This window comes from Bidens hawaiensis, unplaced genomic scaffold, assembly GCF_021521415.1.
Source record: "Bidens hawaiensis isolate Kalapana, Puna unplaced genomic scaffold, B.hawaiensis_p1.1 tig00000458_1, whole genome shotgun sequence".
Taxonomy (NCBI): domain Eukaryota; kingdom Viridiplantae; phylum Streptophyta; class Magnoliopsida; order Asterales; family Asteraceae; genus Bidens; species Bidens hawaiensis.
Window position 1 is genome coordinate 2558947 of NW_027491030.1, and position 26649 is coordinate 2585595.

General features: G+C 41.4%; 2 protein-coding genes and 1 pseudogene across 3 annotated transcripts; 1 reads left to right on the forward strand and 2 right to left on the reverse strand.

Annotated features, from left to right (window-relative positions):
* Positions 1-1948: 1948 nt before the first annotated feature.
* On the reverse strand, positions 1949-19389 carry LOC143626646 (uncharacterized; annotated as a pseudogene). Its single transcript, XR_013152454.1, has 2 exons — positions 19161-19389; positions 1949-2319 (listed from the first exon to the last, which is right to left on the reverse strand). The product of XR_013152454.1 is annotated as an uncharacterized LOC143626646 (transcript).
* A 3449-nt stretch (positions 19390-22838) lies between these two features.
* On the reverse strand, positions 22839-23654 carry LOC143625512 (nucleolar GTP-binding protein 1-like). The gene has a single exon (XM_077095833.1). The coding sequence runs from the start codon at positions 23652-23654 to the stop codon at positions 22839-22841; it is 816 nt and encodes a 271-aa protein (XP_076951948.1).
* Positions 23655-23986: 332 nt separating this feature from the next.
* LOC143626652 (MADS-box protein AGL42-like) lies at positions 23987-25700 on the forward strand. The gene is made up of 6 exons (XM_077096659.1): positions 23987-24072; positions 24161-24225; positions 24299-24398; positions 24475-24516; positions 24587-24649; positions 25463-25700. Exons 1-6 carry the CDS (start codon positions 23992-23994, stop codon positions 25556-25558), a joined length of 447 nt encoding a protein of 148 aa, XP_076952774.1. The 5' UTR covers positions 23987-23991; the 3' UTR covers positions 25559-25700.
* Positions 25701-26649: the final 949 nt, after the last annotated feature.

Sequence of the window (26649 nt, forward strand, 5' to 3'; positions counted from 1 at the left end):
CGTTGAGCTCGCCCAAAAGAGCCGTTGGAGCTCCGAATTTTTTTAAAAAAAAACCTTAAAACCTCTATATAATACCCCAAATTACTCCCATTTCAACCATATCAAAACACAATTTCACCTTACAAACTCTTATATAATATCCCAAACTCCTATATAATACCCAAAAATGTCTGGAAATTGGTACCCCAAACCTAGATTCAGATTATATTGACGACGATTTATGGTCGTCACCAGACCAACCGATGTTTTATTCGGGGCCGCAAGAAACATCCGGCTTTCAACCATCCAACATACAACCGTCTCCTAACTTTGTTGTTCCAGAGACACAAGAATTTATGAGTTTTTTTAATAATACGTTTTTTGAATATATTTATAAAAAAATAAAAAAAAAATCCGCTGGAGCCCCTGCTGGAGCCCCTCCACACCAGGGCCAGGGGCTCCAACGGGGGCTCCAACACCCCCCTTATCCAGTTTCTCTCTCTGCCACACGTCACAATATTATTGGCTGGAGCCCCCACTCGCGCCCCCATTAGAGCCCCCCACACCCCTCAGCCTAAGAATATGGCCATCCACATCTAGACATAAACAAAGCAAATATTTCATGTGTACCTTGAATCATGATTGGTATATAGTACCACTGATGGTTGTGCATAAATGCATATAATGTGATGTCACTTCTTAATATTTATTTTCTTCTTTTACCGATAAGCAAGTTCTGTAACATGCTTTATGTCCTACAAGTTTAGAGTTCAGAGAGGCCTTGTCATTTATATTGAATTTCACGCATTTGTTCATCTTGGCATAATCGTCATAGCATAACAACACTAATATAAACGGTAGATGCTACATGGCAACTCACAAAACACAATTAGCAACTCCTCCAACCGGCAACCAGCATGAATCATATTAGGTTGGCTTTTATTCTATTTTTTTTAAAACAAAACTATAAAATATATATAATATTTAGTATATAGCTAGCTTTTACAAACAATATCTTACGTGTTCATGATTATTTAATCACTTCCCTCTTGTGCTCGCGGCGTTTATTAGACCTCATACATTCATTATAAAAAGTTTTCTAAGATTATTTACAAGAATCTAACAAGTTTCAATCGATTGTTAGGCACGATAAATTTTTATATAAAACCACAACTTACTACAAATAAAACATGACAAGCTTTTTGTACAACTGTGATTATAATTAATTACTTAAATCACATTTAAACCAATTATTCACCAAGTTCTTTGAAGCTCTTGTGGGCTAGTTGGGCTTTTTGTATAAAAATTTGTCAACTTATTTGGGCTTTGGACTACTTGACAAAAAGAACTAGCTTCAACCCAAGAAATCAACACAAGTTCAATAGATGGACTGTTATCTTAGGTAAGAAACTTATAATTAAATTAGCCCAACATCATGTATTGAGCTAGCCAGTTAGGTATAAAACACTAGGGGTGTTCTGGAAATTCGATAATAATCCGACCCGGATCGGATAGTTCGGATTATTCGGATAAATAACATGTGTTTTAACTATTTGAAGGTTGGCTTTATTCGTGCACTGTTTTAATTTTTAACATTATGATGGATCATGGATTTAACTAGAGTTTTGTTTGAATTTTGACTTTTGTTTGTGTACGTTTTATTTTAATTATCCGGTTTTTGTATTTTTATTTAGTTAGATGTTTGTTTGAATGTTTGTTATACGGTTTATTTCGGGTTATTCGGATTATTTTGGATTATCCAGATCCATCCGAAATCAATTCATATCGGATTCGGATCAGATCGATTTCGGATAGGGTCCTAAAAATTTCAAATCCGAACCAAACAAGCCAAATAATCCGTTATCTGATCCGATGAACACTCCTATAAAACACGGTATAACAATTGTGTATGAGACTTAGATTAACAATTCGGTCCTATTCTCACCCCAAATCCTAAATTATAAATAACTTAAGAAAAAACAAAGGAATCTTGTTTAGTAATCTTAACTTTGTGTATTATGGACAATGATAATAATTACAAATAGTTCATGAGTTCACTTAAAGTTCTTCATCTTTAGAGAAAGTAATTGTGGCATTTAAGATTGCAAGACATTAAGTTGGAAGATCAAGGAAAGAATTCATCAAAAAATCATCAATGGGTTCGACGGTTGCGAATCCAACTAACTTGCATCTTCCTTGTTCATCAAGTCTCTCTCCACTTCCACTCCGAATATTTCCTTTCGATTCTTCGGATGTTAATAAGGTTTCCACCAACAATGGTGGAGCTTTGTAGATACTCCCCATTGAAAACCAGAATTTGGCCTTGAATTTAAGATCCACCTATGTTAACAACAAATGTTCTTGTAAATAGCATAACCAACAATTATCTCCTTAAGGCAATCAAGTTCATGCTCGGTCTTAATATTTGATCATTTGAAAGTAAGTTATCTCACACTCGTTTCGTTTATTTGTTGATTTTTTGCCACCTTTTCATTTAGCCTAGGCTATTTCCGAAAAAAAAGTTGGTCAAAATAGGCTATTTTAGGAATTTCCCCTTCTATATATGGTTCAGTTTAAGGCAATAAGAGAACCGAACTAACCCTTCCCCACCCTAGTTTTATTAATATTTAAACTTTGAAGAAACACTAAGTGAACCCTGGGCAGATTATAGATAATCTGGGGGTTAAGTAAAGTTTCCCACGAGGATGAGGTCTAGCAGAGAAGGTTGTTCTTCAGGGGACCTGCAAAACAGACACCGTAAGCTCGTCACTGAGAAGGGGGGGGGGGTTCCTCCTTGTGACCACCCTCCGGCGTGAGAATCAGACTAGATTGCTCTGAATATAAGTGTATATTAAGAGATTGCTAGATAAGATTGAGATATCAGATGATGTCCTTACCATTCCAAGGTGTTGGAGTATTTATAGCCGAAGGTAGGTTTCCTAGAAGGTCCAGCCTGCTGAATAGTATTCCTGTTCTGCCAACAGTGGACTACGCACAGGCCATGCTGGCTGGTGGATAGGCTACGGCCAACAGTAAAGGTCGGCTGTATACTGTTCCTTTTCTGCCGGCTACGCACTGTTCCACCAACTGTAGGCTGCGCACGTCCCATCGTAAGGGTTGGTGAGTAGGCAGCGGCTAATAGTGACAAACAGTACTAGAGGGTGCTCCTCCTCGTATTGTTGTCGGTGAGCTGTCACCCTGTGATTGGTTCATGGGCTGCTCTGGTCAAATTGTCTGTTCCGCCCATACCTTAGTAGGTATAGTACGAAAGACCTTCCAGAAGCATACGGACTGGCTCATTTAGGCGGGAGTATTCCCGCCTTGCTCATTCCTTCATGTGACTGCTGAAGTAGCGAATGCCTTGTGCGTGTAGCCTTGCTGTTAGTGCGGGTAGCCTTCCCTGATGGCTTGTATCCGCAGCTGCGGGAACAGGCGGGGTACTTCGCCATTGGGAGGCTTTCCCTGCGGGTACAGCTGGCGTACTGCGCGTAAGGTTCTCTGAGCAAGGTGGGTCCTGCTGGAGCAGTTGGTCATTGCGCAGACGTCCCTGTCCAAGGTGAGTCTTGCGGGTCCAACTGGGCTCTGCTGGGACCTACCTCTTCAAGTCCCCCCAGTCCAATGTTCTTCTCATGAATTATTAATAAGTGAGGTGAACTTTTGGACTTAGCAAGGGGTTTTGAAAAGGGTTTAGTTTTTAGGTTTTCCGTGGTGATTCTTCCCGCGGTTTTCCTGATGTCACGCAGAAATTCCCGACTTTTCTGCTTGATCTTTGGGTGTGAAGCGGGTAGGTTTGTAACCTCCTCGCACGTCAGGAGCGTTGAGTCCCACTTGTGTGGATTCTCCATGGGGTCTTGGTAGTTTTCAACATAGTGATCAATTATGCTAAAACCACCAATTCCATCTTGGAGTTTCAAACAATATAGTTCTCGACGTTCCCGTCATGCGGGGATGTTATTCCCGTTTCCGCAAGCATGGCCCAGAAGATCCTTCTTGGTTTGAATTCCCTGCAGAGTGCTAAGTATGTGAAGGGTTTTGCCTTGACACTGTACCCGCACTTGTCTTACGGTTACTTTACTTCCAAGGTATTCCTGGCGTCAATTCCCTGCGGGTGCTAAGTATGTGAAGGGTTTTGCCTTGACACTGTACCCGCACCCGTCTTATGGTTACTTGGTTGCCAAGGTAAGGGGTATTTTCCCGCTTACTTTTGAATCTTTTTGCATTTTGAATTTCGAAATTCGAAGAGTTGGTGGAAGGATAAGAACAGTCCAAACCTCTGACACGTTGTGCGACGGTTTCTTCTGACTGTGTCAGGACGTGCAGGAAGTTATGGTGACGTGACAGTACATGGTCATTCCAGACGCTTTCTCAGGCGCTTTGGCGCGATTTTTCGGGCGCGTGGCCGCGAAATTAATGGTATGCGTCCTGTCAACAGCTGTTGCCAGCTTGCTTTTTGCCACGTGTCATAGTTTCATTGCACCTTTGATTTCTCTCTCTTCCGCATTAAATTCATCGCATTAATTGCGATTAGTATATAAAGGGGGAGAGGGTTCTTTGTAATCCACACTTTCACTCTTCTCTTCATCTTAAGAACGATTTCCGGCGAATACTCATCTTTCCGTCGAGCATTCTCTTGAAATCGTTTTCTTCTTTCTGCAAGATGTCTTCACGTGATCTCGAGTCTACAGCCGATGACAAGAGTACTGCTGGCGAGTGCCAGTGTGCTCTGCCTGGCGATCTGTACCAGTACGTCGTCAGGAAGTTCATGCTCGAGTCTCTCGAGCCTGAGTTTCCTGAACCCCATCAGACTGTGTACGATGCCCCCAGAGGCAAGATCGGGGTTTATGCTGCATTCTTTGTCTATGGGAATCTTAGGTTCCCATTGTAACACCCCGACCGATGGCGGATTATACATCGGGGCGCCACGTATTGTTTCATTACTCGTGACACTATTTGGGTGTCAATATTTAATAAATACATTATCATTGCGCACGCGCAGAACACGACATAAAGTAACATAAATCATATCATAACTTAAAATATTCAAATAACATAATTTGTCTTGTTACATTTTAATCTAGGTCTAAACAAAAAGAAAGCATCCTACGTGTCCTTGAGATTCCCAAAAGCAGCTACAGCAAACCTGAACATGTGTTAAAATAAAACGTCAACACTTGCGTGTTGGTGAGAAATCAAGTTTAATAGATATAAATAGATAATAATAAACACTGCGCAACATGTGCTTAACTGGGGTTTAACATAGGGTGTAATCAGATTGTGATCAAGCCTTAGATCATAGCTCATAGTTCAATCCGTGCTCCCAATTGAGCACAAAAACGATAAATCATACGTGCATGTGTAATAAAACAAGAAAACCGTAAACGATAGGTCTCCCGTGTTCATCTAATGGATCCATGAAAACTTCGGAATAGGCCGAACAAAGCGGTTAATGATTCACACATACAAATAAACAGCCAAGTAAACGTCCATAACACATGGGGTTTTGCGCACATAAAGTTCATAAATAAGTTTAAGACTCAAGTTGTACGAACACATGAACATCCCAAATCGTTAAAAATAAAAGGGGATTAAGTACGAGATTACTCACCTGAAAAAGGTGTGTTGAAGGATAATGCAAGAATCAACTTTTAAACAAGCACAAGTTAACCTATAATTAAGAGGTTATTGGTTTAACGATTGGTTTTTATGTCTTTAATATATGCAGTAAGTATCGATTTCTGTTAGTTAAACAAATTAAAATATATGTATTTATATTTACCGAGATTCCGGGCAGAACAGAAGAGAAGACGGAGGCAAAGAGAGGAGCGGCGATCTTCGGCAGAGAGCAAAGGGAGAAAGGTTTGGGGAGTGTTTAAGTGTAGTGTGTGTAGTGTTAATAAACAAGAAAATAGCTTTATTTATAGGAAAACCCTAGGGAACACAATCTTTTGAAAGGGGGAAAAGATCTTATCAAAAGATATTAAAAAGTACAAGAAAACAAAAGCAAAAGATATCAAAAGATATGCCGGCAGCTGCAGGGGATGGGGAAAAGCTGACAGGTACAGGTTAAAGCATGGGAGGTGTCAGATGAAACACTGTTCAAGACATGCAAAAGAAGATTTCAAAAGATTATGTCAGTCACTTTTTCTGTCAACCAAAAGGATTGGTGCGCATGCTGCGCCGAAAGTGGCTTTTCGGACAGATGTCGGAACTGACCTAAAGAGCTCAAACAAAAGATAAGATATCTCAAAAGAATACAGGCTGACCTAAATAGAAGAAAAGACTTAAGGTCTAGCGCGAGAAGACTCGAGCGCACGTGCGAGGGCGAAGGCAGACAGAGAACAATCCTTAGCGCGTCGCGAGAAGAACTACAATCCTTAGCGCGCCGCGGGAGGAACTATAATCCTTAGCGCGCCGCGAGAAGAACTACCATTCTTAGCGCGTCGCGGGAAGAATTACCATTCTTAGCGCGCCGCGAGAAAAACTACAATTCTTAGCGCGCCGCGGGAGGAACTATAATCCTTAGCGCGCCGCGAGAAGAACTACCATTCTTAGCGCGTCGCGGGAAGAATTACCATTCTTAGCGCGCCGCGAGAAGAACTACAATTCTTAGCGCGCTGCAGGAACAGTTCGCCTCGTGTATCGCAGGAACAACTGGTCTTCACGCAGGCTTCCTTGTTAGGAGTCTGGCGCGTGGAGCTGCGCAGACAACCTTAGGCGGGAAGAACCAAAGGACAAGCAAAGAGTTAAGAGAAAAAGGGGTTTCAAGGCTCAAGGGTTAAGCAGAGGGGCGGGACGGCGACAAGAGAGAAAAGAGGCGGGACGGCGACAAGAAAGAGAAAGAGGCGGGACGGCGACAAGAGAGAGAAAGAAAGGGACGGGTCGGCGGAAAAGAAATTATTATTATTAGTAAGTAATAATAAAAGAAATATATATATATATATATATATATATATATATAATTTATTTAATGTTAAATTTACAAAAATTAAATAATCAAATTTTAAATCATAAAAAGAATCGGATTCGAAAACGGGTACCTGGGTCGGGTCGGATTAGGCAGTTGTCACAGTCTCCCCTACTTTAAGAAATTTCATCCCGAAATTTATCTCGAAGTAGGTTGCGCAGAGAAAAGGTGCGGGTACTTGATCTTCATTTGATCTTCCCTTTCCCAAGTGAACTCGGCTCCGCGCTTGGACTGCCAACGAACTTTAACAGTAGGGATGCGACTGCGCTTGGTTTGCTTTACCTCGCGATCCATAATCTCAACAGGCTTCTCAACGAAATGCATAGACTCATCAACTTGAACTTCATCAAGTGGTATGTGAAGGTTCTCGTCAGCTAAACATTTCTTGAGATTGGATACATGGAAAGTTGGATGCACATTGCTGAGCGCGGGCGGCAGGTCCAGTTTGTAGGCAACTTTTCCCACCCTCGCAAGAATCTTGAACGGACCAACATAACGAGGTGCAAGCTTACCTTTCTTCCCAAAGCGGACAACACCCTTCCAGGGCGACACTTTGAGGAGAACAAGATCACCAACTAGAAATTCGAGAGGCTTCCGCCTGCGATCTGCGTAACTCTTCTGTCGGCTTCTGGCAGTCAGCAGATGATCACGGATCTTGGCGATTTTATCGGTTGTCTCTTGAACTAGTTCGGGTCCTGTGATTTGAACTTCACCCACTTCGCTCCAACAAATCGGTGAGCGGCACTTTCGACCGTAAAGTGCTTCAAATGGGGCCATACCGATGCTGGAATGATAGCTGTTATTATAAGAGAACTCGATCAGAGGTAGGTGTGAATCCCAATTACCTCCAAAATCAAGAACACAAGATCGAAGCATATCCTCAAGGGTTTGGATGGTTCGCTCAGACTGTCCGTCAGTCTGAGGATGATATGCAGTACTCATGTCCAAACGAGTTCCTAAAGCAGATTGGAGAGATTTCCAAAAGCGAGATATAAAACGGCCATCGCGATCGGATATGATGCTCAGGGGAGTGCCATGACGGCAGACAATTTCCTTGACATAAAGATGCGCAAGTTGTTCAACACGGTAGGTTTCACGAATGGGCAGAAAGTGAGCAGACTTGGTCAATCGATCCACTATTACCCAAATGCTATCATGTTTGCTTGCGGTCAAGGGTAACTTGGTGATAAAGTCCATTGCTATACTTTCCCATTTCCACGTAGGAATTTCAGGTTGTTCGAGCAAACCAGATGGGCGTTGATGTTCAGCTTTTACCTTAGAACAAGTTAGGCATTTAGCTACGAACACAGCAATATCCTTTTTCATACCAAGCCACCAATAAGAAAGGCGCAAATCTTTGTACATTTTGTCAGCACCAGGATGAACGGAATACCGGGTTTTGTGCGCTTCACTCAGTATGACAGAGCGAAGAGTCTCATCATTGGGGATCCAGATGCGATTGAGATAACAAAGAATTCCATTCAGGTTAGGGACTAGATGTACTTCTGCACCACACGCTAACTCGGCGCGTAGGTTGCCTTTGCTGATCGATGCGCGCTGCGCGTCGCGAACGCGCGATTCAAGATCGTTTTGGATCGGCGCAAAACGAAGCTGCGTGCGCGGCATGATACAGTTGAGTTGGCTGGGTTTACGGCTGAGCGCATCGGCTACCACATTAGCCTTTCCAGGGTGATATCGGATCTCACAATCGTAATCGCTGATGAGTTCGTTCCATCGGCGTTGTCTCATGTTAAGTTCCTTTTGATCAAAAATGTGCTGAAGGCTTTTATGGTCTGTGTAAACGATGCACTTAGTCCCATAGAGGTAGTGTCTCCAGATTTTTAAGGCAAATACAACTGCACCAAGTTCGAGGTCGTGAGTCGTATAATTCTTTTCATGAATTTTGAGTTGCCTAGACGCGTAAGCGATAACCTTGCCTCGTTGCATAAGTACACAACCGAGACCTTGGTTGGAGGCATCGCAATAAACGACAAAATCGTCAGTACCCTCAGGTAACGCTAGAACAGGAGCTTCGCACAACAATTGCTTGAGCGTTTGAAAAGCTTCTTCTTGCTTAGAGCCCCAAATATACGGTTTGCCTTTGTGCGTTAATGCTGTTAAAGGCAAGGCGATTTTGGAGAAGTTCGCAATGAATCGCCGGTAGTAACCAGCTAAGCCCAAAAAGGAACGGATTTCGGTAGGAGTGGACGGTGTAATCCAGTTCTTGATTGCTTCAATTTTGGATGGGTCGACATGAATACCCATCTTGTTTACAACATGACCAAGAAACTGTACTTCATCCGACCAGAATTCACACTTGGAGAGTTTGGCATAGAGTTGTTCGGTTCGAAGCTTTTGCAACACCAACTGAAGATGTTGTTCATGCTCGGCCTTGGTTTTGGAATACACCAGAACGTCATCGATAAACACGATCACGAATCGGTCCAAGAAAGGCCTACACACCCGGTTCATTAGATCCATGAAGACAGCGGGTGCGTTGGTTAAACCGAAGGGCATGACCAAGAATTCAAAATGACCGTAGCGGTTTCGAAAGGCAGTCTTGGGAATATCCTCTTCGCGGATACGCAACTGGTGATAGCCAGAACGGAGATCGATTTTGGAGAAACAAGAGGCACATTGGAGTTGATCAAAGAGGTCGTCAATACGCGGTAAGGGATACCGGTTCTTAATGGTGAGCTTGTTCAGCTCGCGGTAATCGATACACATGCGAAACGAACCGTCTTTCTTTTTAACGAACAACACCGGAGCACCCCATGGCGAAGAGCTAGGGCGAATGAATCCTTATCGGTCAACTCTTGAAGTTGACTTGCTAATTCTTGCATTTCAGCGGGTGCAAGTCGATAAGGAGATTTGGCTACGGGGGATGCACCAGGGACAAGATCAACACGAAACTCGACTTCCCGAGCGGGAGGTAAACCAGAAAGATCATCGGGAAAGACTTCAGGAAAGTCACGCACGATGGGGATTTCAGAAAGTTTCTTCTTTCCTTCATCGGGTTTGACCACATTAGCTAAGAAAGCGACACATTTCTTTCGCAAAAGTCTTCGGGCTTCAGAGCATGACATAAGTTTAAGACCGTTAGATGGTTTCTCGCCGTAGATATGAAGATTTTCACCATTTTCCCGAGGAATGCGAATCAACTTCTTGGCGCAGATTACTTCGGCGCGATTTTGCGAGAGCCAGTCCATTCCAATAATCACATCAAAACTTCCAAGAGGCATAGGAATGAGGTCGATTAGAAAATCGTGTTCGTTAAGGTTAAGCGTGCAATCTTTGATCACGGAGTTTATTAAAATAGTTTCACCATTAGCCAATTCAACTGAAAAGTTTTCGTTTAAGTTTACTCGCGGTCGCGCGAGTTTTTGTTCAAATGCGCGAGAAATTAAACTTCTATCGGCGCCAGTATCAAAAAGTATAGATGCATATTGTCCGTTAAGTAAAAATGTACCATTAACCACATCATTATTCGCTTGCGCTTGGTGCGCGGTTATATTAAAAGCTCGGCCACGCGTCACTTGGTTTGAAATTTGGTTAACCGGATTAGCTTGCGTAATTTGTACTTGCAGTCTCGGGCACGCGTTCCGGAAATGACTAGGGTCACCGCAGTTATAGCACGACCTGGGTCGTGGATTAGGGTATGCTGGTTGTGGGTTTTGCGGGTAGGTTGGTGGTGTTTGCGCGATTGGGTTGGCGGGAAGGACTCTACAGTACTCAGCAGTGTGACCAATACGGCCACATCGGTTGCATTGTCGACACGGGGTTTGAGTTGGGTGATGAAGTCTACAGGTTGGGCAAAAAGGTTGGTTTCCTGTGTAAGGTTTCTTAGTTGACGGGGCAGGGAGTGCGGGATTGGTCAAGGCATAATTATGGACTACAGGGGGTGTTGGGTAAGTTGACAGTGGGTTAGGAGCGTGTACTGGAGGTTGGTAGGCGGGTTGCTGGACAACGAGTGGGTTGGTAAGCGCATAGGCTTTGCGCCTGCGCTTGAGGTTGTTACGGTTTGAGGGTTCTGGCTTGGTTTCTGTTGGTTCTGGGACAGTCTTGGTGGGTTTGGTCTTCTCGGTTCCTCGCAGGAACAGGGTTCCTGCCCTGACATGGTTGTCGCTGAGCACAGCGGCCAACTCGATGGCGTCAGAGAGGGTTGCTGGGTTCCTGGCCCATACAGAATCTTGAATTTCCATGGGGAGACCCCCAAGAAACTTCTCGATGGCTCGGCGGGAAGGGGTAACTAGGTGTGGGACAAGCAAACTAAGTTCGTGGAAGCGCGTAGCGTACTCGCGCGCTTCGCCACTGTACTGCTTCAAGTTCCAAAATTCCTCCTCAAGGCGCTTTATTTCGTTGGGAGGGCAGAATTCTCGAGTCAAAAGTTCCTTGAATTCTTCCCAGAGCATGCTAGAAGCAGCCTCTGCGCCACGCGCATGAGCTACTCCGTTCCACCAAGTAAGCGCCCTTGATTCTAGGACACTTGAGGCGTATAAGGTTCGTCGGTCTGGAGGGCATTGGGTATGGAGAAAGGTGTTCTCAATTTTCTCGAGCCATTGGAGCATTACGGTGGCTCCTTCAAGTCCTGTGAATTTCGGAGGGTTACCCGCATTAAAGGATTTAATATTGTATCCGGAGGGGTTGGGATTATTTTGGTTTAAGGATTGGGCTATCGCGGCGGCCATTTCCTGGGAACGTTGCTGCCTACGTCTGCGCGAGGCTTCTCTCCTCTGATAACGGCGAGATAGCGGAGGCATTCTATAAAAGTTTTAATTTTTGTTAATATCTTGGTATGGGAAATCGTTTTAGCGCAAGTTATATCGTCGTAAAGCTTGTTTCGCGGAGTTAAATGCTATCAAATTTTGAAGTAAAATATGAATTTAAATGCAAACTTAATACAGGTAAAGAATTCGAATTGAAAATCGACAATTCATGCATCACCATGACTTTCCGAATTCTCAATTTAAAATATCGAGTAAACGAGCATTGAAGGTTGACAATTCATGTATCACCATGACTTTTCAAGTCTTCAATTTAAAATATCGAGTAAATGAATATTGGAGATTGACAATTCATGTATCACCATGACTTTTCAAATCTTCAATTTAAAACATAAAGTTAATGGTAATTGAAAATCAACTATTCATGTACCACCATGACTTCTCGGATTTTCAATCCCCACAACAAACGAATATGTAAGTACAGAAATAAATTGAAATTTAATAAAAATCGAAAGATCGCGAATAAAACATGAAATCAAGTGCTGCATATACGCAAGCATATTTTATAAATATCGAGTAATTAACAATTAGCGCGCAAACATGAGATATTTCTCATGCGCGAGAAGGGACTCTTAGGTATTCTAGGTCGTTGTCTAACCACCTATCCTAAAGTCACGGAGCTCTGATACCAATCTGTAACACCCCGACCGATGGCGGATTATACATCGGGGCGCCACGTATTGTTTCATTACTCGTGACACTATTTGGGTGTCAATATTTAATAAATACATTATCATTGCGCACGCGCAGAACACGACATAAAGTAACATAAATCATATCATAACTTAAAATATTCAAATAACATAATTTGTCTTGTTACATTTTAATCTAGGTCCAAACAAAAAGAAAGCATCCTACGTGTCCTTGAGATTCCCAAAAGCAGCTACAGCAAACCTGAACATGTGTTAAAATAAAACGTCAACACTTGCGTGTCGGTGAGAAATCAAGTTTAATAGATATAAATAGATAATAATAAACACTGCGCGCAACATGTGCTTAACTGGGGTTTAACATAGGGTGTAATCAGATTGTGATCAAGCCTTAGATCATAGCTCATAGTTCAATCCGTGCTCCCAATTGAGCACAAAAACGATAAATCATACGTGCATGTGTAATAAAACAAGAAAACCGTAAACGATAGGTCTCCCGTGTTCATCTAATGGATCCATGAAAACTTCGGAATAGGCCGAACAAAGCGGTTAATGATTCACACATACAAATAAACAGCCAAGTAAACGTCCATAACACATGGGGTTTTGCGCACATAAAGTTCATAAATAAGTTTAAGACTCAAGTTGTACGAACACATGAACATCCCAAATCGTTAAAAATAAAAGGGGATTAAGTACGAGATTACTCACCTGAAAAAGGTGTGTTGAAGGATAATGCAAGAATCAACTTTTAAACAAGCACAAGTTAACCTATAATTAAGAGGTTATTGGTTTAACGATTGGTTTTTATGTCTTTAATATATGCAGTAAGTATCGATTTCTGTTAGTTAAACAAATTAAAATATATGTATTTATATTTACCGAGATTCAGGGCAGAACATAAGAGAAGACGGAGGCAAAGAGAGGAGCGGCGATCTTCGGCAGAGAGCAAAGGGAGAAAGGTTTGGGGAGTGTTTAAGTGTAGTGTGTGTAGTGTTAATAAACAAGAAAATAGCTTTATTTATAGGAAAACCCTAGGGAACACAATCTTTTGAAAGGGGGAAAAGATCTTATCAAAAGATATTAAAAAGTACAAGAAAACAAAAGCAAAAGATATCAAAAGATATGCCGGCAGCTGCAGGGGATGGGGAAAAGCTGACAGGTACAGGTCAAAGCATGGGAGGTGTCAGATGAAACACTGTTCAAGACATGCAAAAGAAGATTTCAAAAGATTATGTCAGTCACTTTTTCTGTCAACCAAAAGGATTGGTGCGCATGCTGCGCCGAAAGTGGCTTTTCGGACAGATGTCGGAACTGACCTAAAGAGCTCAAACAAAAGATAAGATATCTCAAAAAAATACAGGCTGACCTAAACAGAAGAAAAGACTTAAGGTCTAGCGCGAGAAGACTCGAGCGCACGCGCGAGGGCGAAGGCAGACAGAGAACAATCCTTAGCGCATCGCGAGAAGAACTACAATCCTTAGCGCGCCGCGGGAGGAACTATAATCCTTAGCGCGCCGCGAGAAGAACTACCATTCTTAGCGCGTCGCGGGAAGAATTACCATTCTTAGCGCGCCGCGAGAAGAACTACAATTCTTAGCGCGCCGCGGGAGGAACTATAATCCTTAGCGCGCCGCGAGAAGAACTACCATTCTTAGCGCGTCGCGGGAAGAATTACCATTCTTAGCGCGCCGCGAGAAGAACTACAATTCTTAGCGCGCTGCAGGAACAGTTCGCCTCGTGTATCGCAGGAACAACTGGTCTACACGCAGGCTTCCTTGTAAGGAGTCTGGCGCGTGGAGCTGCGCAGACAACCTTAGGCGGGAAGAACCAAAGGACAAGCAAAGAGTTAAGAGAAAAAGGGGTTTCAAGGCTCAAGGGTTAAGCAGAGGGGCGGGACGGCGACAAGAGAGAAAAGAGGCGGGACGGCGACAAGAAAGAGAAAGAGGCGGGACGGCGACAAGAGAGAGAAAGAAAGGGACGGGTCGGCGGAAAAGAAATTATTATTATTAGTAAGTAATAATAAAAGAAATATATATATATATATATATATAATTTATTTAATGTTAAATTTACAAAAATTAAATAATCAAATTTTAAATCATAAAAAGAATCGGATTCGAAAACGGGTACCTGGGTCGGGTCGGATTAGGCAGTTGTCACACCCATTGACAAAGTTTGTTTTCCGTGTCCTGTAGAGGCACGGTGTGCACCTGACCGAGGTGCATCCGATGGAGATTGCCAAGGTTCGCCACTTCGAGTGGGTGTGCCGGATACTGGGCATTGAGCCCTTCGTTGACCGCCTGATGACCTTCTACACTTGGAGGTGCGTCCAGGGGTGGTATACGTTGACAACCCGGATTAAGGGTTTGAATATTTGCGCGACCGAGCGCAGTCTTCGCTCGTGGAAGCGGGAGTTCTTCTACATCTCTGCTCGCGCCATCCCCCTTGCCATGAAATTCAAGAATGGGCAAGCACTTCCCAACCTTCACGCCTCCAACTACCAGGAGGCGGAATGGTTTGCGAAGATATCCCGAGTCCAATCTCCGGTTTACCGGTTTGCGGAGTCCGGGATGGTGATGCTGGGGATGAGCCGGGTGTGGAAGGCTGCGGATGCGCATAAGATCCCAATCGTCCTCGAATATGGTTCGAACTCTGTTCCTTACGGTATGCTTCGTTTCTTTTTTGTTGATTTAGAATCTCTTCTAACTTTTTTTTTTCTGTTTATTTCAGAGGGGAACGACTTGCAGTTATTCCTAAACCCGCGGGAGGCTGACGGTCCCGCTCGGATGGGTACTCGCGCTCTAGACGAGAACGAGTTGCCCATCCTAGAACAAACGGCGGATCGGTTCGTGGAGGTCTATCCGCAAGGCCATGAGATCCTTAGCGCCCGGCGGCCAGGTAAGGCGCTATTCGACCCTCGACCCCTCAATGTTGAAACCTCTGCTGGAATTCCTCTAATCGTATGTTCTGATGAGGAATCCACAGATGGTCCTCCGTTGGTGCGGAAGAAGAAGGCTTCCGGCGGGAAGGCGAAGGAGAAGGTGGCCTCCACTGCCGATCCAGCGCCTCGGTCTGATTCAGAGACCGAGAGCGAAGAGGTGGCGCGGAATCCCGGTGGTGATAAGATCACCATTCCGGAGGCTGTGACGACTGTCGCCGCCGGAGAGGCCAAGAAGACGACGGTGACCGGCGCAAAGAGGCCGGCTCCATCGGGTTCGTCCCCGCCTCTCCGTACCTTTTGGCTCAAGAAAACCCGTAAGTACAAACTTCCTTTAGCTTTTATCTTCATAGCTTAATATCATTTAACACTTATCTTCTTTGTGCAGGCGTGGATGTTGACGCATTCCAGGGTGGAGCGCAGAGGAGTACCTCTCCGCCCATGACGGTAGGCTTGGTCAGCCTACCTGAGGCGACGACCCAGGCGCCTGCCCCCGCTGGTTCAGTTGCTCACTCCTTTGAGCCGACTGTTTCAGCCGAGTTGACGTCACCGCCGGCTGTGAGTGCCATTTTTACGGCATCTTTCACCGAGCCGGCGGTTACTTTTGCTGCGGATTCCGCGGCGGCGACCGCGGCAGCTGCTACCATGCCCCCGTCATCGGCAACGACGGTCGATCCATCAGGTACGCATGGGGCTTCACGCCAATCTCTGCCACCTTCCCATCTGCCTGACCTCTTGGATGGATTTCCCTTGGGTTCAGGTGATGGGTTCGGCGGCTATCGGCCTGTTATTGACCCTACAGGTGCGTAGGGTTCTTTTGGCCCTTTTCATATTATTATTATTATTATTTTTTTTTATATCATCTTTTCCTAACTGCTTTATGTTTTTGCAGTGTCGGATTCCAATGAAGTGTATGTTCCACGATGGAACATTCGCCGAGGAACAACCCTTCGAACCCCTGTGGAGTGCGTGGAATGGGTTCGTCACGCTGCTCCCAGTGGTGCGTTGGGGGAAGCCATGGCTAGCTACCAGGAGGGTAGGCTAACCAATGAGCTTCGGGTTCTCCTGGCCCGGATGCAGCCGCGCGTCGAGTTGCTTTGTCGTGAAAACGACAAGTTAAAAGCAGCTCGCCTTAAAGAAGTGGCTCAGGCGCGGGCTGTCCGGGAGGAGAACCAACGGCTGTCCGCATTGGCCGCGGAAAAGGAGAAGGCCTTCAAGGCCCTCGAGGTTGAAGTTCAGGCTCGACTCGAGGCCCGTTCCAAGGCTGCCCAAGCTGTTAATGAACAGCTTCGGCTGGCTAAGGAAACTGCGAGGAACGCAACCGAGAGGGGCACCAAGGCTGAAGCCGTTGCTGAGCCTCTACGCGTGGAGAATGAAGAGCTTAAAGCCAAATTAGAGGCTCTCCAGCAGGCTCATGATGCCTTGGCGATGGAAGACGCCAAAAAGCTCCAAGAGATCTTGGACCAGAGGGGGGTGCTTGACCATACTGAGCGGAAGTTAAAGGGCGTCGAAGAGGCTGTTGCAAAGGAAGTGTTGCTTGCCAACCTCAACAAGAGTGAAGCCGAACGCGCCCGTAACGAAGCTCAAGCTGCCCTCCAAGAAGCTCTGGTTGCCAAGGAATGGCTTCTTCGAGAAGCGTTGTCTCAAGTAAGCTTTCATGTCTTTACGCTTTTCTTTGTAAATAGAAAGGATTCTGATACTTGTATATTTTCTTGTAGGTTGTGCATCGGGTCTTCTCAGAGACGTCTTATGACGATGCTATGAGCGCAGCCCTCAACGCTTCTCATGAGGATGGGGAAAAGGCCGGCTTCCTGCTTGGTCTAGGGTTCGTTGAGAAAGGCATCCCGCCTTCCAACTTCCCTTTGTACAATGTTGATACTGAAGCTGTTTACGACCAAGCAGTGAATCAGTATGCCGCCTTCCCGCATCCTGTGGTGGAGAAGGTGAACGAAGTCGCTGCTGCTGATGATGGGCTTGCTATCCTTAAAGCTTTCCTTGAACCACCACGCTCTACTGATGGAGCGGGTCCAAGTGGGAGTGGTCCTGAAGCTTGATTCTGAAGATCCCTTTCCACCACTAGCGTAGATTTTTGCTTTTGTATAGCTCTTTGTAATATTTGAATTTTGATGAAATAAAGACTGTGTTTGTTCTTTGCCTTGTTTATTTTACGCATGTTTTGATCTATCTTAGCAATTTCTTTAGTACTTAGACAAGTTAACTTTTTAACGTGGTAAATTATAAGTTTGTTTCGCTTCCTCTTTCATGATTGTGCGGGTATGACCGTCACTTACACTTAGTAGGATGGCTTGACTTTACTTATATCTGACCTGCGTGGAAGTTTTCCTCATCTTTTCCTTTGAAATTTTCTAAGTGTTCAGAATAAGTTAACCTTTGAACGTGGTAGATGATAGGTTGAAGTTTTGCTTCCTTGTTCGTGATTGTGCGGGTAAGACCGTCACTTGCACTTACAAGGATGGCTAAACTTTACTTACATCTGACCTGCGTGTAGGTTTTCCTTAAAACTTTAAGATTTTTAGCGTTGTCCCACGGATGGCGCCAATGAAGAAACACTAAGTGAACCCTGGGCAGATTATAGATAATCTGGGGGTTAAGTAACGTTTCCCACGAGGATGAGGTCTAGCAGAGAAGGTTGTTCTTCAGGGGACCTGCAAAACAGACACCGTAAGCTCGTCACTGAGAAGGGGGGGTTCCTCCTTGTGACCACCCTCCGGCGTGATAATCAGACTAGATTGCTCTGAATATAAGTGTATATTAAGAGATTGCTAGATAAGATTGAGATATCAGATGATGTCCTTACCATTCCAAGGTGTTGGAGTATTTATAGCCGAAGGTAGGTTTCCTAGAAGGTCCAGCCTGCTGAATAGTATTCCTGTTCTGCCAACAGTGGACTACGCACAGGCCATGCTGGCTGGTGGATAGGCTACGGCCAACAGTAAAGGTCGGCTGTATACTGTTCCTTTTCAGCGGGCTACGCACTGTTCCACCAACTGTAGGCTGCGCACGTCCCATCGTAAGGGTTGGTGAGTAGGCAGCGGCTAATAGTGACAAACAGTACTAGAGGGTGCTCCTCCTCGTATTGTTGTCGGTGAGCTGTCACCCTGTGATTGGTTCATGGGCTGCTCTGGTCAAATTGTCTGTTCCGCCCATACCTTAGTAGGTATAGTACGAAAGACCTTCCAGAAGCATACGGACTGGCTCATTTAGGCGGGAGTATTCCCGCCTTGCTCATTCCTTCATGTGACTGCTGAAGTAGCGAATGACTTGTGCGTATAGCCTTGCTGTTAGTGCGGGTAGCCTTCCCTGATGGCTTGTATCCGCAGCTGCGGGAACAGGCGGGGTACTTCGCCATTGGGAGGCTTTCCCTGCGGGTACAGCTGGCGTACTGCGCGTAAGGTTCTCTGAGCAAGGTGGGTCCTGCTGGAGCAGTTGGTCATTGCGCAGACGTCCCTGTCCAAGGTGAGTCTTGCGGGTCCAACTGGGCTCTGCTGGGACCTACCTCTTTAAACTTAATTAAACTTGCAAAGCTTAATAAAATGTAAAATGCCCATATTTTATTTTAAGTTAGATATGATATTATAATGTTTTTAGACCAGCACAATCGGTCCAACTAGTAAACCAGAAGACGATATATATTTTCAATGTTTATATTACTTATGACGCTATCCAATTTTTTTAAAACCGGTACAACTAGCCTGACTCAGGGCTCTAAACAAGCCGAGCCAGGGTGGGCCCATGCTTGAAGTTAAATGAGCCAGCTCAGTTCAAATTAACACGTTCAACTAACACCAAATACTATAGTTATATATCAAAACAAACTCTACCTTCCCGGATTCTAGGTTGATGATCCCTCTAAATATATCGGGAACGATCGCAATCTTCAAAAAAGGCGGTAATGGCAAGCCGAGGAACTTCGTTGTCGCGGTCGTTAACGACGGAATATAAAGTGTTTTAACATCAAAGTCAACGGAAGTCTCACCATTAAAGTCAACTCCCACCATCTTCTTTCCTATTCCATTGCCCTCACCACCTTGAGCATTATATTCAAAATCAGGATATAAAATAACGCTGAATGGGATTCAGACTTCTCTTGTGGCAACCATCCTCCCTTGATCTCCAAGCGCAAACAGGTATGTTTTCTTGTGGCTAATTGATGTTCAGTTTAGTTGAATCTTGATTTTGATTTTATTTTTTTTTAACTTTGTCAACCAATTAAAGTTTTATATGGGAAGATTACAGGACGAAATTGATGCTCAATTGGTTTGTATCTTATATATAGAAAGCAATTACAATTAGCGTTTGTGGTTGGGTCAGGACGGGTTTATGTATTCCCAACCCCGGACCCGATTATTATAGCCCGTCCCAAACCCGGCCCAAAACCCATCGGGTATTTATCGGTTATTTACCCATCGGGTATCAAGCATACTTGCGGGTTTCAGGTATCTATCGGGTTTGACAAATGACCATTATGTTATCTTTTGCTTCTATTGTCTAAGAATTATCAAACTGTAACGAACGGTTTGGTTTACGGTTTATAACGAAAATCGGCCATATAAACCAGACTGGACCGTAAGATTTCATGATATATGTATTTAATTATCAGTATTTTATAACATGGGCTAAGTTTAGTAACTTGGGAGCATTGTTTGCAGAAATTGCAGCTTACAATCTAGGTGGGTTGTTTCTAATTAAAGTGTAAAGGTTTTTCTATTTAATCTCATCTAGCATTGTGTCTTCTTAAAGGTTTTAAATCAATTGCTTCTATTTCAACAGCTTATACTAATATATTTCAAGAGCTTGGTAATCTTTATCTTGATTGGCATCTACAAGTTTAACTGATATTATATTGGTGATGAAGCATCAAGATTAATGGCTAACTAAAACTATCAATTTTGGTTTACAAATATTTTTTCGTTTGTGATGGCCGATTATTTTAATCAACAAAATATACTATGTGTTTTTATAGATGCATAACTAGTCCAAACCATGAAACCAAACCGTTAGTAACGGTTTGGTTTGGTTCAGTTTTTATTTTCAACGGTCATGTTTCAGTATTCGATTATCAAAAACCGTCAATAATGGTTTGCTTTATTTTATGCTTTTACTTTTATAGTTTATGTTTGTCGCATATGTTGTTATCTGTTATGATAGAGGTGGAATGGTTTTGTGTTTCCAGCACAGGGAAGGTGGAAGTTTCCCATGTTTGTTTTGTTCAAAAATCTCGATTTTTTGCATTTGGTTAGTCAGATTTTTAATAAAAGCTTTGTGCAGTTTGTTAAATTGTTAATTCATTTTATATTGTTCTTTAGTTATGCATTTATTATATGGCAGTAACTAGTATGATGCAATAATCATCTTGAGAAGTAAACTAGCTTTGTTTGAGATATCGGCTCAAACAAAGATTTTAGCAGCATGCCTTGTTCTTGTTTAAAGAGTTTTTAAGGAAAAAATAATATTGCCTTGCAGTCTCAAACAAATTGTTAGCAAATTGTGCAACTAATCTTACACATTAGATTCAGGTCAGGCTAGCCCGCCTGTGTTGGTCAGCTTGCGCACGCAGGTGCAATACAGCTCGCGCGTGTGCAGATCAGTTTATGCTTTGTTTTTTGGTAAATTAGTTTATGTGAACTATTTTATACACGCTGACCAAGTATATACTAACTTTATGAGGTCAACTGACTTCAATTAGAAGTTCAACTAATATAATGATTTTAATATTCTGATGATTACTATTTGCGTAATAATATTTGTTTATATCCCAATTACAGGATAAGCTACACAAATGAGGAAGTAATGTAACGGATATATTTGGACAACATGATGTGCTTACATGAACGAGATCGTTCAAGGACATGCCATACTCGTCAATAACAATGTCATTAAAAACATTCTTTCTAGTTGTGTTTGGTATATTTGTTGACAATCTAATCATTTCTTTGTTATTTTAGATTTTTAAGCCTTGTTTTGTTTGTTGAGATATAGCTCAAACCTAGCTCACATAGTTTTATAGATTTAACTTAATTTCCTCTCAAGCTTTGCTCACATAAATGATTATGAACTAAACAGAAAAAATTACATTTTATTTAAGCAAAATCGAATAAAAATCAAATCTAGATCAAGTGTAAATCCATGTTGAATAGGCAAGTAGAATTAATGATGAACTCGTAAGTAGGAATTATTATCCACTATTGAAGTATATATTAAATTATTACAATTCAATTTATTTTAAAATCATTAGAACTCAATATATTTTAAAATAAAAACAATAATGATATGAGCATATAGTAAACAACTATGCCAATCTAGCCGTAGCCGAATTCAAGACCCGTAACCCCTAACCATTGGCCTGGAACCTTATGGATTGCTAAGGCATAGTCCATGGAAAGTTGTTCCCACAGACAAGACCAAATATTTTATGTTATGTACTCAAGTCGATGTTCACTCATTAATTCGTCGATCATAATATCTACTTCTTAAGTTGTACCATGCATCCATTCTTGATCCATTAGTAATATTGAGTTATATCAACTTTTGATGAATTGTTCTCAATGGTACTCATTAATTCTGGCGGTATAAACTTTATTTTATATTCCCTTTTGCACTCAATAAGGATCTCGATGATTTACTTGACCTCTAGAATTAAATCCACTAGTGCTTTCAAACGGAATCTAAAAAGTTATTTAGTATTAACATGTATTATATATAAGGTGTACGTCACTTCCTCATCGGGTTTAATATCAACATACAATAACAATGTCAACTTTGTATGAAACTTGTTTATATATGTGATTCGGGGTCGGCGGTCCTCTCTTCATCTCAGGACCGTCTCCAAGAATCATTAACATGTTTTGGGCCGAAAGAGCGAAAAAAATTGGGTTTTAAGTGAGGGTCTTTTGTTAGATTTAAACAATTAAAAATTTTAAATGCGCTTATTGGAAATGATTTGGGTTGGGCAAATTTTGTTTTTATAAAAATGGGTTTAAAATAAATTTAGTAACTAGGTTTAAACATTATAAACACATTTTTTTTGGAAAAAAAAAATTAGACCCGGGGTGTTCAGGCCGGCGCCCCCCTCAAGCCAGTTGTGCTTCATATTCATATTCATATTCTTCTGTATTCACTTCGTTCAGATTATTCTTCTGATTGCGTTTAAGTTTTGTGTCGGTTTCTAGATTGTGGTTGATTTGTAAAAAGAAAAATAAATCAAACAAAGAAAGGAGAGTTATTTGATCCATAGAACATTATTGCTTTAATACCATGAAAGAATTCAAAGATTCGAAACAATATTGTTGAGTTATATGTTATGTGTGTTGAGTAACTAAAAATCAGATCGATCCTTTTGTAACGAGAGATATAACAGTGAAAACAATAATGATAAAGATAATTAACACAATAATGTTAGCGATAAATATGATAAGTAACAAGTCATAAAATATCTCAAATAACAAAATCATAACTCGGTTCCTTGACAATAATAAACCAAAAAACATTCTGACTGCAAATCAGTCTTGTTGCAAACAATAATCAGAGGCTTGTTCATTAAACAAAGACTTGATACTGTGAAAGAGTGCTGCTTGTTGAGCAATCGTGTATCCACACGAACCAGAAATATCAAGAAAAAACAAAACAGTAGCCCCTAGATGTACTAACGCAGTTATACTACACATTTCAATAATGTTACGGTCTTCAAACGGTCTATCCAAAATCCCTGGTGTATCAATCACTTGATACCTCAGGTACTTATAATCAGTATGACCAACAAATAAAGACTTTGTTGTGAAAGCATACGGCTGCACATCAACATCGGCTCTTGTAACCTTGTTAATAAACGAGCTTTTACCAACATTTGGATACCCGCATATCAATATTGTTCTCGTGTTGGGGTCAATAGAAGGAAGTCTCGCAATGCGTTGTCTGATTTGGTCAAGATATGCCAAACTTGGACCGATTCTTTTGGTGACAGTACACATACGACCAAGAGCAGCAACTTTCAAAGCTTTGCACCTATAAAGCGAGTCACCATATTTCAACAACTTCACATAATCTTTTGTGATTTTGGAAACAAGATTTCTTGCGGTGTTGATTTGATCAAGGACGAGGTTGTAATGATCTTTGTTGTAAAGAATGTGAAGAAGATCACCGTAGAAAGGATGAATGTCATCAAGCCTCGGGAAATCTTGAATGATGGTGGTAAGCTTTTCGTGAAAAATGGTCTGTGTGAATTTCACTTTTCGCATGTAAACCTGCCGAATGCGATTGATTGCATAGCCCTTGTGAACGACCGTAGGTGTCTGCCTTTGTGTTCGACTGAGTACCATATCTACAAAATCTTTCCCCGTCGGTACTTAAGTGATTTTCTTGAAAAATACTGCACCATATCTGAAAATTATACTGCAAAAATGAAAGTCAGTCATCAAAAAAACTTCAGGTCAAAACATCCAAGCTGCAAGGGAGCCCGAGAGCTTGAGATTTTAACAATTAATAAACAAGCTGAGCCAAAGGTTGGGATTTTATAAATTTAAAAAAAAAGTCTAAACAGGTAGTTTATAATCACTACCAGAGAAACATGTAGCTTGAAACAAAGTACGTATAGCAAATCGAGCATAGATAACTTGTACCAAAGTAACAATCATATTTGCATTATGAGATTGCAGCATGCAGAAGATAATACAGAAGTACCGTGAATATGTTACAATTGATGATAACTGCAAACCGGAAACTGAAGTATACACTCAGGTTAAGATTCTAAACACAACTAGGATACTTTGTGTGTATGCCATCATCACTCAAAAACTTCAAAAGCGAAAAAATCATCATTTTGCAGCAATTGAAGCACCAAGATGCAGCCAGAATTCAACATGAAATACAGCAACTTGAAGCTTCAAAACGGTTCCTGATTTAGTATTACTTTACTCATTTTATAGGGACTTTTGATCATATTAAAATTGGTTGTCATGAATAGGAATTTTCTGGGACAAGACTTGGTATCATGTTCATTGGACGAAATAAGCGAGTTAGGTAGTAAGCTGGAACATGCGTTGAGATTCGTTTGGGCAAAAAAGGTGCATATAGTATGTTCGTTAACGTTCCATCAATAAGTTTCGGTTCCATTAACGTAGTTTGTTTGGTTGATTTCAGGCTACTTTATTTAAAGAACAAATTGAAAACTTAAAAGCAAAGGTTAGCATTGTGCTAGCTTAGCTCTCTAGAAATCAATATATTCTTCCTTTTACACCATTTTCATGTTCAGGAAAGATGCCACTTGGAAGAAAATGCCAGATTATGGCAAGAGAAAACAAGTTTAGGCCAAAAGGTACTTCTTTTCTGTAATAACCAAAGGTATTTTTGTTGCATTTTATAGCGATAAAGGGAGAATATATTAGTTATGTCGTCACATAAACGAGGGAGGAATATTGTCGACAACCAACCAAGATTTCTCAAGGCACAGGATTGATAAACACTTTATTATTTCAAGAAAAAAATAACTCAAAAACTCGTTACAATAATTTTTTACACAATCACACTTCCAAAGCCTCTAGCAAATTAAGCACTATATTTATAGATCTAAGTATAACTTTGTGATCAAGGCATTACCATATTAATTATATTACAATCGGGAAACTAAACCAACTTTTCAATTTAGGTTCTTCATTTAGTTAGCCAGATCTAGAAGAAATATTCATGGGTATCCAAATTTTATTTTATTTTATTTTATTTTTTTTGATCTAGGAGCATTCTAATATTTGTGTAGAGGTATCCAAATACATAAAACACATAAGAAGAAAAAAATGTACTAGTTTTATACTTCGTCAAGAAAGTTGATGAGTATCCTAGGATATCCCTGCTTTCATTGTAGATCCGCCTATATACTTCAATATTCATCGAATTGTGAATACGGTACGGAGTTACCATCAGTTTCATGATCATGAGTGGACATCAATTTAAAAATAATGAAAAATGTGTGACATATTGTGTATAATTATCAATATAAATTATTAATCAACAATATATATAGTGATACAAATATATTTTATATCTAATATCTTTTTCATTACAAAGTAAGAAAAAAGAATGATAGTTTTTAGTTAAATTATTATATCCGCTTGTTGGCATTTCATCCCTACAGTTTACAAAGGTGGTTGCACGCAGCGAAAACATTAAGGAGGTGGATACAAACTTGTTTATCGGTCTGCGCCTCTCTCAGAGTGCTCGAGATTTATAGTTCAAAAGTTTTTCTATATTTGATCAATGACCTGACGGAAACTGCATTACTGTTCTAAATTATTGATTGAGAACTCCGCATATTACATATAATAAAACTGTAATAATGTGAAACTTGTGATACATTTTTAGACTAAAAATTATTGATATATACAAACCATGTGCACATAGATCCTAATTTCTTATACATGGTATACAATTAAATAGGCCAGTTTTTTTATCTGATGATTAAACACTACCACACACTGGTAAATAGAGTGCTTATATTATTATATATATTTACCAATATCGGATTAGGCTGCTGAGACTATAGGCTTTGATTATAATATATGATCGACCTTATTATGAAAAACAAATAGTTGCAGATAAGTAGTTCAACAGTCCTGGTTAAAATATCATGAGTTGTTAAGGCCTTTTGGGTTGGACGTTTTTCACAAGGGGTAATTGGGCTTAGTTTCAAAATAGAAAAATTATAAACTGGTTATTGTTGTAAACAACAACCTATTAGCTAAAGCATAGGAGAAGGAGATGTAGGGTGAGAGGGAGAGATTTCATTAATAAGGTGTGTATTACAAAGAGGTACAATGAATTATATATAGGAGAGGAAAACTTGTAGAAGAAGCTAATCTATTTTAGGTGTTGATAACCATAATAATAATATATATTTATAACACTCCCCCTTGGTTATCAACTTAATACGCTTGGAGATGCTGCCTCATTAAAAACCTTGCTAGGAAAACCCAGTGGGACAAAACCATAGCTAAGGGAAAAAAAGTGCAGCGCGTATTGTCTCCCCCTGATTTATATATCCGTTAAAATGATAAATATCGATCTTCTGTGAAAGTTGCCCAAAATTTTTGTAGTCAATCATTTGCTTCTCCGTCCCTTGACATTTGAATCCTCAAGTTGAATAATGTTGTATTATCTTCACGTGAAAACTTCTATTGTTTCATCTGGTAAACACTATGATCCTGTTGTGTTTCTCTGCATCGACAATACTAGCCAAACTTGTTTTGATGGGTTAGTAAAATAAAAGCTCATATATTTCATACCTATAATATATGTATTAACCCATTCTGATGTCTCCTAGCC